This window comes from Trichoderma gamsii (genome assembly GCF_001481775.2).
Source record: "Trichoderma gamsii strain T6085 chromosome Unknown Scaffold_31.2, whole genome shotgun sequence".
Classification (NCBI taxonomy): Eukaryota; Fungi; Ascomycota; class Sordariomycetes; order Hypocreales; family Hypocreaceae; genus Trichoderma; species Trichoderma gamsii.
Genome location: NW_020171368.1, coordinates 245,975 through 259,993, shown reverse-complemented (window position 1 = coordinate 259,993; position 14,019 = coordinate 245,975). Strand labels below are relative to the sequence as shown.

General features: G+C 49.3%; 2 protein-coding genes across 2 annotated transcripts in view; one reads left to right on the top strand and one right to left on the bottom strand.

Annotated features, from left to right (window-relative positions):
• The window catches only part of TGAM01_v207974 (hypothetical protein), a gene marked incomplete at both ends in the record, with an annotated part of 1,228 nt that extends 892 nt beyond the window's left edge, over positions 1-336 (top strand). The window contains one exon of the mRNA XM_024550218.1: positions 250-336. Within this exon, the coding sequence (XP_024405049.1) occupies positions 250-336 (87 nt within the window). The remainder of the gene's footprint in view (positions 1-249) is intronic.
• Positions 337-10,258: 9,922 nt separating this feature from the next.
• On the bottom strand, positions 10,259-13,255 carry TGAM01_v207973 (hypothetical protein; the record flags this gene model as incomplete). Its single annotated transcript, XM_018805704.1, has 3 exons — positions 10,259-10,360; positions 10,447-13,077; positions 13,154-13,255. The coding sequence occupies 3 exons, from the start codon at positions 13,253-13,255 to the stop codon at positions 10,259-10,261; spliced, it is 2,835 nt and encodes a 944-aa protein (XP_018661127.1).
• Between the last annotated feature and the right edge of the window lie 764 nt (positions 13,256-14,019).

Below are 14,019 nucleotides of genomic sequence, written 5' to 3'. Positions count from 1 at the left end.
CCAGGATTGCAAAGCTCGGGTCTTCGTCCGCTGTCCCCGTCAAGCAAAGATCACGTCAAAGGCTCGGGGGAAAGGGTTCAAGACGGAGGCAGCCAACGGCAATTATAGCAACGGCAATTATACCCAGTGCCTTCTTTGGCTTGGCGTTTTCCCATTCCAAAGCGGAATTTAACATTGGAAACATTTTCAGTATGGAGGGGCAATTGCCGCCAATCACTACAGCGTAGATCCACTAACCCGTATGGTCAGTCTACGTCCAGACACCGAAGACAGGCGGTTATCGATACATTTCTCAGCCTTCCGACGGATTTTCCTGTTGGCCTTGCTTACTCATGAAGCAACCCAGGCGGACAGAGTTATCACTGAAAAGGGCACGTGATATAAACGGTGACTCGTCTACAAAGCAGCATTGTGAAGCGACCTCTCTCTTAACGGCGTCTATTGTCTCGTTTGTTTCAACAAGCCAAGTACAGTCTCGTCTTGTGGTGACAAGAGACACAGGAATAATTTTGGTTTAGCTTGTCAAACAGAGTGAGTGTCCCAAGCAATGTAGGAGTGCCAACAAAGACAACATACTCAGAATAACGTCAATTAAACATGTTGCTGATAGCTTTAATACTGCTATTATTATCACCATTACCTCCGTTTCTGGTAAATTTTCTCTCCGCACTGCCTATTACTATGGCGGCTTACCAGAAGATTTCCAATCACATGGTGGCAGCTTCGAAACGACGATTTACATTCAGGCTCAATACTATGCGATCCAAGCCTCCTCTAGGCCCGGAAACACACTTCACGGGCCCGCTCAACCCCCCGAGCAGAGTCCAGGGTGCCACCATTCTCAGGAACAGGTATAGATCTAATTCATAGCGAGATTATCATGGGCTGCGAAGGAGATTCTCAAACCTCGTGTCCCGAAATGGCCCTCTAGGGCTCCATCAATCCGCTTTCTACGCTAAGAATTGCGGCCACCCCTTTTTAGGCTGGCCGACTCGGGGTCCTCACAAGCCACGCATTTGCTCAGAACGCTGAAGGCCGTGCTGCAAGACTCGACGACAACTCGGGGAGGCTCGAAAGCTGCTACCCTATCGGGCTATAGCTACGTCCATGAATAGGGATCATCGCAGCTGCAGCCTCTCAATAATAGTACTGGTGTTGCTGCCGCTGCACTATAGTGTGAGATTTTAACTGTTATCCGAGCAAATTTTACTCTACCTATCAACGGCCGTATCGTGGAGCATTTACAAAGTACAAACACTGAACTGTCTTCATCGACAAGTTCTGCAGGTTAGGTGAAATGGCCAATCATGAAGCTGCATCAGCCGATTTCTTTTTTTAGGAACAAAATCGCAGCTATAGGCATTTGTCGCTTTGATTGGCTTCATGGCGTGTGAGGCATAGAGCTTGGCCCGATACTGCTCTTGCAGCAAATGCTGGTTTGCTGCTGGGTTGTCTTCCAAGTGGGAGCTTGCTCATGCAAAGCACAGCAACGGCATTGGCGGTTGCAATATGGAGCACATGGTGGCCCACATAATGTCATCTCCACTCGAAATGCTACTCCGGACTTACACCCTTCACAAGAGAATTATCGACAGAGAACTGCGCCGTCTAGTCCTAAATCGAAGATGAGGCCCGATGAGATGGCGATACGACGAGTCAGACAGCAGTCAGGCAGTGCAAATTGAACTTGGCTACAGGGTACGGCTGGCTAGCTGGTACCTTTGCATGCACTTTGAGTATGAAGGTGCGTCATGACAAGGTTGTACAAGCACTCGAAGTGTTATGCGGTATAGGAAACAATCCCGAACTGCTGGGTGACATAATTAACCACTGCCTAGAAGGGGCATTATGCGATGTGACAAAGGGGGAAAAGCCCGTGGTGCATCCGTTCTTGCTGCGACTTACACAGCCTTATTTCACTCTGCATGAAACGCCACAACAGAACACACTGCCCAATACTCTTGCACACATCCTGCTATTAGTTGAAGGCGGTTGAATCTGGTTTATGCTGCCATAAGAAAACACCGCTACTAGAGACAGGCCACCTCCTTTAGAAAAAAGAGGACCACTGAGACCTCAGAAAGCGCCGAGGCTCTACAATGCCGAGGCTTGTGAGCGTCTCAAATGACGTCGGTTTTTGGTACTCAATGAAGCTTATGCGCTGATCTCTCGTCTTTCGCTGAGTGTAGCATCGTCGCACAGGTAAAATTCCGTAAGTGCGGAACAGCAACACACGCTTCACTTTGAGAATCTGAAGGATTGCTAACTGAGGCTAGCAAAAGCTTCCAATGTTCCTGTCGCCAAGACAAGCGGGCCGAAAGAAAGCTGACAAACGAGGGCAAAGCCACAATCGCACACATAACAGCTGGAGAAAAAACAATAACACAAAAGAAAAAAAAAAGATTCACTAAGAAAAGAAGAAAGAAACACAAAAATAAGGCTGACAGTATTACTCCGTAGCTCAAAGTCAAAAGAAAAGAGGAGCACTGCAACGTTTCATAGCTCGCCACCGAGACCTACTTGCATTTGGCCTCGATCTCGGCATCCTTTACAGCGACACGTGTGCACTAACGGGCAAAGTGGTGTCCAATGAGCGAGTGTCCGTCGCCTTGTTGCTAAAGATATCATTCTGCATATGCCTGGCCTGCCCACTTACAAATCGGTACGATGGAGAAATGGCTGCAGCGTCACAAACTCTCGCTGCTTCCTTAAGCCGATATCCGGACGCATCTGGACCAGCGACTTGATGCAGATGCTACTGTGCGCTAGAGATCTCTATGCCTAGCACCTACAAGTAGTATGATGACCCGTGTGGATCGAGGGCATAGATACCTTAGGGATAGATGCCTTCGAGTTTGAGTCCGCCACTCGCCGTCTACGCAGTCAGGTACCGGTACTTGAATTCTACGCTTTATGGTCGATCTGACCTTGCGACATTTCTAGTTTTCCCCAAGCAAGGTTATTGATCTCCGGAGCGACCAAGAGTGCTACGACGACTGCAGAGCGCACATGAAATGCACGTACGCCTGTGCTCCGGCTGTCCTACGTGTCTCTTCCCCCACGAGAAGGATATCATGTACTCGAAAAGAAGTCGACAACGTTTTCAGAGAAAGGAACAATCGACGCTGAGATTTGAGGTTCTGCTGCCGCCTGACAGTGGTACTGTACCCTATGACAAGACAAGGATGGGTAATTACGTACTTGGGCGATAGCCGAGGGCATGGGATTCTGGACCGCCGTAGCTAGATCCCGTCTCCCCTCCCCCATTATATTGCTTGGGCGATGCGGTCATTATCTCACGACTGGCGGGACAACACGTATTGGATCCATTTTGGGGTATCCTACCAAGAGATCAAGAGGTGCCTCAGCTCGCTTGGCGACGGTGCACCACATGAAGCGGTGAGAAAGGAAGCTCACGCAAGCCACAAGGGACGGCAAAACTATACTCGCACAACGTTTTTCGATAGTTTGGTTTCTAGGAGGCCGTGTACCACTTACTGGTTGCCGATGCTGGTTGGCTCATCCTCTCATCCTACCCTGCAGACTTGAAGAATCGAGTGCATGGTGGTCTACATGCGCATGCACAGTGATCTGTGTGATGCGACGCCCAAGCGTGGAATGTCAGCGCGTCAGCATCCTCTTTTCCCATGCTTCTTGCCTTATTGACTGCTGGTGGCATCACCACTGCCATTATCACTACTGGATAGCAGTACCAATAGCGCCATTGCCTCTACGAAAGTCAACGAGCCTGGAGGGCTGGTGCGGGTGTGTAACTGGTGGCCAACAAAATCGATCGCTGCTCTTTTTCATAGGCATGCAGCTCCTCCGACATGCATGCGCCTACAAGATGACGGAAGTCCGCCCACGCACCCTTTCAACACACCACTAATGGAATCTGGGGGGTGGGGGAGAACTTCTGAGAAGCTGGACCCCTCAAATGGCACAAAGCAACCGGTGATCACAGCTGCAGACGGTCCGATAGCTCATGTCTGGCGCTGTCGTGTGGCCCGGTTGTTGCAGCAAACCCTCATCACAAGAGACACTGTGTATGACCACAGCCTCAGCATGTTCATTTTGAAGCCTCCGGGTGGCCTAGCACGGATGGAGCGATAGTCTGACATGCTGCACAGAGCCCCGAACGAGCCGCCTGCCGCCCCTGTGGCCCTGCCGTGGAATTAATGCGAACTACACTCTGCAAGACAGGCTGAGTTGTCTGTTCCTGGCGGGCGAGCCTGAGGATCGTCTGTGATCGGCACAAAGTTTGGTTGACAAAGCGGCCAGAATGGGCAGGCAGCTCAGCCCGCTCTTCGTCCCCTGGCGGAATCTCAGCTAATCATCGCCATACCCACAGAGAAGGGCGACGAGGGGCCGTGAACAAAAGTAGTACCTACTAAATGGCAAAGCTCAAAATACTAACCTGGTATTGCGGGAGCTTCAGGCGGGGAAGAAGCATCCACTCTTAATCCCGATGCGCTTGTATAGAATGACGAAAGGCCTCTCCAGGCGAGCAAATTGGACCATCCTCCCTTGCCTCCGCCTCTCTCCTCGTCCTGCACGTTCTGTTGCTGCTGCGGCGTATGAGTGGCCGAGCGGCGAGCTTCGACAAAACCTTCGGTGGTGTACCTAAATATAGAATAACCCTAACGCGGTACTAACGCAGCGATGGTGTGGTACTACGGGGATGGGGCCGTCAAGTACTCATACCTTTCTTTTCTTTTGCTTCTTTTCGTTTGGATCTGGTGATGTGACAAGCACTGCCGCTACCGCTACTACTACTCATTGAGGGAAGGCGAGACATGTTAGGGAGCTGTTGGGCCGACGATGCTATCCCTTATTACATGCTATCCCTTACACGACGAGCAGAGCTAGGGACGGACGGTGTACAGACTCCGAGGCGAAGAGGCCTATATGAAGTTCTGAGCCTGATATCCACACCCGCGAACTTACTTTCAGCGTCAAACGTGGAAATGGCTTTGGTGGCGGCTACGCAAACAAGTACTATATGATGAAAATCTAGACAGGAACATTCCCTCGTTTGTTGGCCCATCTGAAGGCTAGCGGACAAGCTGCTCAGAGTCTATAGAAATCGCTTATGCACCCCGATTGACTATATGGGCTAGATTCCTGAACATGTCCTCGGTCTAGGCAACGCTAGCATCGTCATCGGCATGGATATCCCTGGGGCTTGTTATCGCAATGCCACCATCATGGCTCTGAAAACATTGTGTGGAGACATATCGCAAATACCTACCTACTACAAGCAGTACTGCGCAAGTACATAGGTAGTAGGTAGGGAATGGCTTGTATTGGTCGGCTTATATTCACCTGCTGACGAATAGGCTACCGAAGCTCATCATTTTTCCGACCACCGGCAAGACAATAGAGCCCGCCATTTTGATTTAGGGTCGCCGGCCACCTAGGCTAATGGTTAGCGATCGGATGCGTAGGCTATCTCAATACTTAAGAGTCGAGCTAGCCAATTAAGCCGAGCAAATCAGCAGCGTCTTAGCAGTTGCTGCGAGCAACAAATGTTGATTCCAACGATTTGCTTCGTTCAGCGCACGGAGCGCTCTGCTATCAAACTAGGGCATACTGCCAGGCATGGACCTGTGCACGTACGGAGTGCCCCGTGACGCAGCCTGTCTGATCGGGTACAGAAGGCATATCCAAGTTCAGAGTGCTCGCAATGGATCACATTGACATCCAATGCCGTTGACGATATGGGGCGAAGAGAGTTTCGACCAGCGAGGACTGATTTGCGCGGAGCGCACCCACTATTCGCGCGGTTAGAAAGAGCGAGATCTAGAGCTCTCTCGATTTTAGTGCGTCTGAGCGGATACCCAAGGGGCTTGATCATCCAAGTTTTCTCTATAGTACACGCGATATGAGTGCTAGTCGTCGCTAATGCATGATGGGATAGGCGAAATGTACAGGTATGTTGAATGCAGAAAGATTTGCCCGCAAAACCTACCCGCTAAAAGGTGCAGATGTAAGAGTAATCCGAAATCTGAACCCTTGAGATGCAAATGGGTCACGACAGCTTTCCATATTGATAGTATATCATCGTCTATTTCCCGGTGGGCCCGTCTGGCCAGACTCAGCAGCTTGAGCTCCCTGATTTGCGGGATGACGAGGGTCGGTTGCGTCCCTCTTTCTCTGTGTGGAAAATACCCATGGCGACCACAATCTCGATGTTACGGCTAGTCTTACTATCTACCAATATCACATAATCCTCTGCTCTGGTTGATCCCGATCCCTGGCAAGGTCACCTTGTGACTGCCTGATTAGGCAATACTCATGTCCTGCCCTTCTGAAACATACTGAACAAGCGCTGCTGACAGGGCGACGTCAGGCAGATGGACGCTGTTTCAACACACTTTATACTGTAATACGTTGAATGGCGATTTGAGCTCCAGCCGCTACGTCTCAGAGCATTCACGGGCTTGTACGTGTGGGACACGGTAAGAGTTTAGGGCTTCCGATTTCTCCCCCTTGGCCGTGGCTCCCGTCGGGGGTTGTTAGTCGTGTGATCCGAGACTACTTGTACGTGGATACTGGTTGTGCATTTTGCTAACGAGAACCAGCCAGGTCGTACAGTATTATCTCGCTGCTGGCCAAAATCCAGGCAGCCAGCCGCGCTCTCCGTCAACGCCCTGAAGCGACAGATTCCCGTCCAAGTCAACGATAGGATGCCAGCGCCTGTCTTCTTTCAGCTTGCATCATGCACATGTGGCTGTCTCTCCACGAGCTAAGAATAGCATCGGCATCTGGCAATGGCGCAGCGAATAGGCGCTTGCACTCTAACTGGGGGCGTTTCTGCATCTACCCAACCGCCGCTGCCATGCCATCTCACCACGTTATGCACCCAGAGGGCCGTCACCTGTATTACTGTACATGCGCAGTGCATGGGCCATTGGGGCATGCAGCGGCGAGGACAGGCCACCGGCAGTGATGTGAGTCTATCGATGCGTTCGGCAGTCAGTCCATTAGAGATACAGTGTCACTATTGCGACTACGTACTCTCGTATGGAGCACGCCCGGATTTTACTCTAACGCCCCCCGTTGTACGCATTCTTTGTCGCTTACTCACGGAGCATTGGTAGCAGTACTTGTAATTACAATTTACTAGCACACAGCGGCTTCTTCCCCGGCGGATGACTACCCAGCTGATTTTCGATCAGTGACGTTTGTTTGGACTGGGCTGGAGTAAAGCATCCGCTTTGGATTACAGCTGGGAAGCGAGGCGCAGTTATACGACAAGGAAGAGGGCATGGATATGCTGCCTGTAGCCATGTTTGTGATATGAATGGAACTCTACGGTAACAGGTCATGCCGTACCTAGCAGTGCTGTTTATTATCTAATTAGAGACAGAGAAGTTTATTCTGACTCAATGCTTAAGGAGCCTCTCTTGAAGTGGTAAGAAGACGTTTTAAAAAATAAAAAAAATAAATAAACAAACACACACACACAAAAGCGCAATACCGGGCAAGGGGCATGCATCATATCATCCTTGCACGTTTGCTTACCCATGCTCACAGACCAAGGTTTCTTTTCTTTTCTTTTTCTTGCTCTTTTGAGACAGTAAACGTTAGTAAAAGAGCGGATGCTGCGGTTGGCTCGGAACTTTAGATTTGGCGATGAGCGCGCAGTATCATTTTTTTTTCTTTCCTCCTTCCACGACAAAAGAGCTGCGTAAGCACCAGCAGCTCCACTTGACGGCAACTCAACTCAACTCAAACCTTGAATCCCCCTTTCTCCTGATCCTCCCCTTTCCCTCATAGTTTCTCTCTCTTCTTACGCTGTCCATTTTCTCTTTCTGGAGGTGCTTATCTGGGTCAGTAAGGAGAAGGTGAGAAAGATTTGGAATTTTGCTGACAGAATGAGGGGCGCGGGTAAGGTTTCTTCTCCATTTCATGGACTAGGGAGAGTGAATATGCGAGACATGTGATAGTTTATAGAAAATGGCTTGATCTTTTTCTGCCTATATTCAGCATATTCTTTCTTTGGTGTGTATGTTGTACGTGTGGATGTTGGCTAGGTGCCTAGTGACTTATGCGAGGAAACAGATATGATAGCCCTTTTTGTATGGGCGCAGTCAATGTTTGCTCTGCCGGATGCTGCGGACACTGTACAAACTGGGCTTTATTCTGATTGTAATCTGTTTGCTAGATGCGTGCGTGAGTAATAACACTGTTGATATTGTTTGTTGCTATGGTTGTTTCGCTTACTTTCTTGGTGATGATTGCGAAGTGGGTTAGTGAAAGTGAATATTTTGTATTAAGCTTTGTTAATGCTGTGGAGAGATTGGAAAGGTAGAAAGTTCTGTGCCTGATTAACCTTTAACTAACATTATTAATCGCTACTGTTGTTATTCGAGTGTCTATACGTATGTAGATTTCTCTGTTGATATTGACTGGTTTTGACGAGGAGGGGAAACCGATGAAACTTTATGTGTGAATGCCCATATGACCACCAATATTCCCTTTTCAGACGGTCTCTTTTTACGTTTATACGTCTTGATATCTTGCTCTAACTCACTAGTGTAATTCTTGTTGTAAAAAGACACATAGCTCGCCGGGGGGGGGGGGGAGGAAAGAGAGCATGACTTATTCGCTGCTCAACATATAAACATGAAAGAGGATGAAGGAGACGTCGAATGAATGTAACATGTTGATGATATGGGTAATTACTGCTTCACTTGACATTATCTGATTGAGAATAGAGTCCTCTTTTTGTAGAAAAAATAGGAAGGAAGAAATATTGGCGAATTTTGAAGGCAACATGTTTGGATATGCTTTCTACCTTTTTTTTTTTTTTTTTTTTTTTAAACACGATAATCTCCACGTTGAAAAAAATTTGCTGAAGGATGTCTGTCTCTCTAAGAAGCAGTTATTAGAGATGACACAATTGATTCAAAATGGCATAATAGCCAAACGATACAAAATGGCATAATAGCCAAACGATTCAAAATGGCATAATAGCCAAACGGAAAGTCTTGGTACAAACACCCTCATCCAAGACAAATATCTTTATCCTGCTTCCCTGCCTTTCTTCGGGCGTTTGAAACCGGTCTTTCGAACATGGGGAATCTGTACGAAATTTCGTGTCTTTTTTCCTTGGGGAGCTGAGATATTAGCACTTGGGTTTTCTAATGAAGAGATCTAGGTAGATATTAGAGTCTCGTGCAGATACAAGCCGACAGCTGCGCAGTTTCGCACATTCTCGAAAGACAAAAGTCACTTCATCGTTCGTTCTGATGGTAGGCTGGTATTGAAGTCTATCCATCGGCTCGTAAACCCCCAAGACAGTTTTGGAGCTAGGAATTCTCTTCTTCTCTTAGAACACAAAGTGTCTTGCTACTTGATATACTCATGTTCTCCCTATTCTACAACTATAGTTGTCTACTCCAGATATGATACAGAAATGAGAATGCATTCTTGCAACAATACTTCCAACATGACAACTCGCTCAAGTATACATGCAATAACACCATCCCCATCTCTCACATCATTGACTTAAATAAAAGCCACCTTTCTGTATTTTGGTTCTAACTACTAACTACTACTATGGACCGCCGGCAAACGCAAAAGGCAACGCAGCACGGCATATTTTTCAGTTCTCCCCCCACCACTCTGTATATATGCAGAATATGGTTGAGGGTGAAAATAAAAAGAGGGAGATAAAAAAGGGAGTAAAGTATAACAAAAAAAAATCTATCTATAAAAGGTGAATATGGGCTTGGAGCCCCCAAGAAAAGCCCTCCTAAAAAGCTCAAGACACCTGTGTTTCCCGTATTTTCCTCCATGCTTTGGTTTTTTATCTCTTCTTTTAGTATTCTTCTTTTCCATTCATCACATCGTTCCAAAAAAAAAAGGTATCTCATCCGCTTGCGGTACTCCAGAGCACGCGCTTTGTTATTTCTGGTTTTCTTCTTCTTCTTTTGCTAATTGCGCCCTCCATATTTCCGCAAGCTCCAATCGTCATTCAGCCAATCCAACCGTGCGTAGCCCTTTCCTATGGAGCTGCTGGGCAGTAAAAGTATCGCTATGAGTTTCAAACAATATTATATTCTCCTCACTGGGCCTCAGCAACACAAGCGACCTCTGCGTATCAAGTTAGTTCCGTTAGAAAATCGCTTTAAGAGATCATCTCTTCTCCTCTGCATCCAGCGTTAACTTTTCAAATTCCTTCTCCAGCTCAGTTGTTGCTCGTTTTCTGTTCTCATTGCAACCACAATACGCAGACTGGTCACTGCTCTTATATCGAATAGAGAGTCTTCAACGCCTGCTGGTCTTGGGGTTGCAGCTGGGCAATAAAGTTGTCAAACTGTGGGATGATTTGCTTGTAGACGTTCAGAACCTGCATTGAGAGGATTAGTATCACAGCATGTTCAAAGGAATGAATCACAAAAGGGGGATATAGATGAGCCCCGGGATTGTTCTTACATTTCGGAACACGTCGTGTAGCTCTTGCTTGATGGGATTCCGCAAGTTCATGTCTTGGTATCGCGCGATTGCAACAAAAAAGTTCAACAAAACCTTTTCCAGGGCCTGGGGGTTCTGTCCAACAATCAAGGTGAAACCCTTAAATGCTGTTGCCTTTTCCTCTGTTGGATCAACCTCCTGCATCGCAACCAAGAATTCCTCCGCAAACTTTGGTAGTGCGGGCGCCAACTGCTCTGCGTTGCCTAGGCCAAGACGTCCCAGGGCAATGGCAGCATTCTCGGTAAGGCCCTTGGGCACACCGGGATTGGTCATGATCTCTACGAAGCGCTGAAGGAGCTCTGGTAGCCAAGGCTGCATGCCCTTGAGGTGTTGCATGGCAATCTCGCCGGCTGACCAACAGGCATTGTTGACGATGCCAAACCCGCTTTCGATTTCCTCGTCAAGTATACTATCCATGTCCAATTGCCTCAACAATATGGGGATAATGGTGGAGACGTATTGCTGAAGCTCCGGGAAAACATATTTGGCGCAGTCGCCGAGTAAAGCGTAGGCAGATTGTCGCACCTCGTCCGTGGGGTCCTCCATGCAGAAGCTGAGGAGCTCAAAGAAGGGATGCGGTGAGCTCTTGACCAGTTCAATTGACTTTTCGTCTTCGAGCGCTTGGATAATGGCGCTCAGGAGGTCAAGGCTTGTGATGAGGAAATCTTTATCGGGCTGATCCACAGCATCGCTAGTATTCGCGTTGATGCCCTGTTCAAGGTTCGTATGGATGATGTTGATGCATCGTAGGAAGATTGTGGGCGCATAGGGAGTAAAAGATTGGCCAAGAGCTAATGCAACATAGGAAAGACACTCCAAGAGCGGGAAGAGTTCGCGAGACTGGTCAGAGACAACATTGTATCTCTCAATCAGCGCTGGCATCAGCTGGTTTACCAATTCAGGTTTGGCAATGACGGGGCCCAGACGCTCGGCCAGCGTCTGAACACAGTCGTAAAGGATATACATGTTGCGATCCTTGTATTTGCCAAAGCACAGAACAAACTGCTGGACAATGGGGCCGCAGTACGGCTCCAGCCTCTTGCCGGCCTTCTCCTCCAGGTTCGCGAATGCCGAGGCACCTGCCTCCTGGACCTTCTTGTTCTTATCCAGCATCTTGCGCAGGATACCATCCATCATTGGCAGGAAAAACTGCTCTCGTTGAGACTGTTCAGAGAGATTAGCCGCCCAAGATGAGTACCGTCCTAGAGCCCAGCAGGTGATTTGTCTGACAACCGGCTCCTGATCTTCAAGCAGAGAAATCAAATACGGTACCAGCTCAGGGAGGTGAGGAGTAACGGTATCCATGCAGCCGTCGGCTACAGCACCAAGAGCCAGGACGGCGGCCTCTCGGTAGGGCCACTCATCGTGCTTGAGATTTTGGGAGAGGTATGGGAAAATAGCTTCGAACACAGGCCCGCCAAAGTCGCGGGCGAAGACGTCCAGTGCCGCTGCTGAGCACTTTCTGACAGTCCATTTCTCGTCGGGATTCGCATCATCCCCATCGTCAAAATCGTCAACCTCGCCTTCCTCCACCCCCTCATCCATGCGCGCAAGCTTCTCGTAGGCACCGCCGCCATTCTGGTTAGGGTCGGCTGAAGGGTTTCCCTCGCCGTTTGCATTTCTTGCTGAAGCTTTCTTGGCGAATGCCGGCCGGATGTCTTCCTCCCGATCTTCTTCATCTTCGTCATCTGAAAGACCACCGAGAAGAGCGATATCCTCCCCGCTGTATACCATGCACTGAAGTAAGACGGGGATAATTTTGTTGAGGTACGGCTGCAGGGAGCCCCAGAGTTCATCGTGTTCACCGACGGCCAGCCAAAATTCCGCAGCTTCGCAGGCTAGGTCTTCATCGTCGCTCTTCTGCTGGTTGATAATGTAGTCTACCAGTCCGGTAATATGAGGCTGTAGCTTGTCGGGCCGGGTCTCAACCAGGTGAACAAAGGCTCGACACACTTGCCGGCGGACATCGGTGTTCTCATCTCCTGACAAGATAAAGAGGTGCTGGAGCAGGTCATCGACACTGTTCATCATGGCCTGTGATGATCTCGGTGTGAAGACGTTGATTGCGGTCAGCGCTCCGGCGCGAACCTTGGGAAGGGGGTTCTTGGTTGCAGCAATCAGCTTAGGAAGGACATAGTTCAGCGGCCGTTGGCCGTTGATCTCCTTGGTAAGAAGTTTGAAGTTGTCTTCACAGATTTTGGACATGGCAGACATTGCACCCTCTTGAGCTTCGTTGGAAGATTGGCCATTTTCGTTGGAAATCAAGTCGAGAAGCTGAGGAAGCAGCTCTGGCCACGCCAGCAAGCCGCCCTTTCTAATCATCTCAGTGGCAATGTTTCCGGCAAAGTTTCGAATCTGCGAATTCTTATCCTGCAAGCACATGGGGACGGCGAGCTTGATGAGCTGTAGGCTGGACTCAGGGATCGTCTTCCATTCTGTCTTGACATTGTTCTTCAGCATGATACCAGCGGCTGATCGAACGAGATGATAGTCTTGCTCGCTGCACTGCAGGCCCTCGGGGACCTGGGGGCTGGAGAGAATGTATGCTAGATAGTTGTTAATGTCAGGCGAGGCTTTAGCTTGTTGAAGCATCTGAATCCCCCAACACCCCAGTCAGTATCGAATCCCGTGACACAAACAAACGAGTTTCTTCTAGATCTCAACTGACCTGCTCAGCCTGCTTCTGGGCAGTCTTGTCGAAGCCGCTGAGGGAGTCTTTGAGACATGCCGCAAGCTGGCTCAACGACTCCGGGGCCGGTTGCCACGACATGATGGACAGAGTATTGGCAGCTGTTGCTGCGCGAGAGGAGCAATGCGATGCGCGAAAGGGGGCGTTTCCTAGTCGAGATGTTCTAGGACATGAAGCGGTGGCTAGAGAGACATTCAGCGAGAGGTCAGCATACTCGAAGCCAGCAACCGGCACATGTACAGTGTAGCAAAGCGGCGACAGGGCGTACGGGAGCAGGGAACCGGCACAATTGGCCCTTGAGTCGGACTGGAGGTGAAGGCGAGGTTGGCAACAGCGCAGCCGCGGGGATTCTTACCAGAGGCGGGTCTGGGGGTCGCAGAGCCAGGCGCTCAGGAGTAGCCGAAGCTCGATTGTTTGCAGCACGCAAACGCAGCAGGATCTCGGCGATGTCGAGAGCGAGACGATGCGCCAAACCTTGTGCGCCCTCAGGTGGTCTGGTTTGGCGGGGAGCAAGCCCACCTCATTCTGGCGGCCAAATTTCTGTTAGCGGGGTGCGATAACGATAACCCGTGACGCGGACTGGCAATGGCGAAAAAAACGGAGACGTAGGAAAAATTCGTCTACAGTACGGAAATAATGCTGGGACAAATCAGCTGACTATCAACTGCGACAATGCATATGGCGAGGAGCTACAAGTGGTATTCTTGTTCTTACTGTATCACCCCGTGCAAGTAGTATTTTGACGTGCGGTTCAGCCACCGAAAATTGGTGAGAGACTGGTGCTGCTTTGTGTGTGCCTTTAACATGCGGAGAGTCAGACGAATCAAGCACGCGAAACGTGAGAC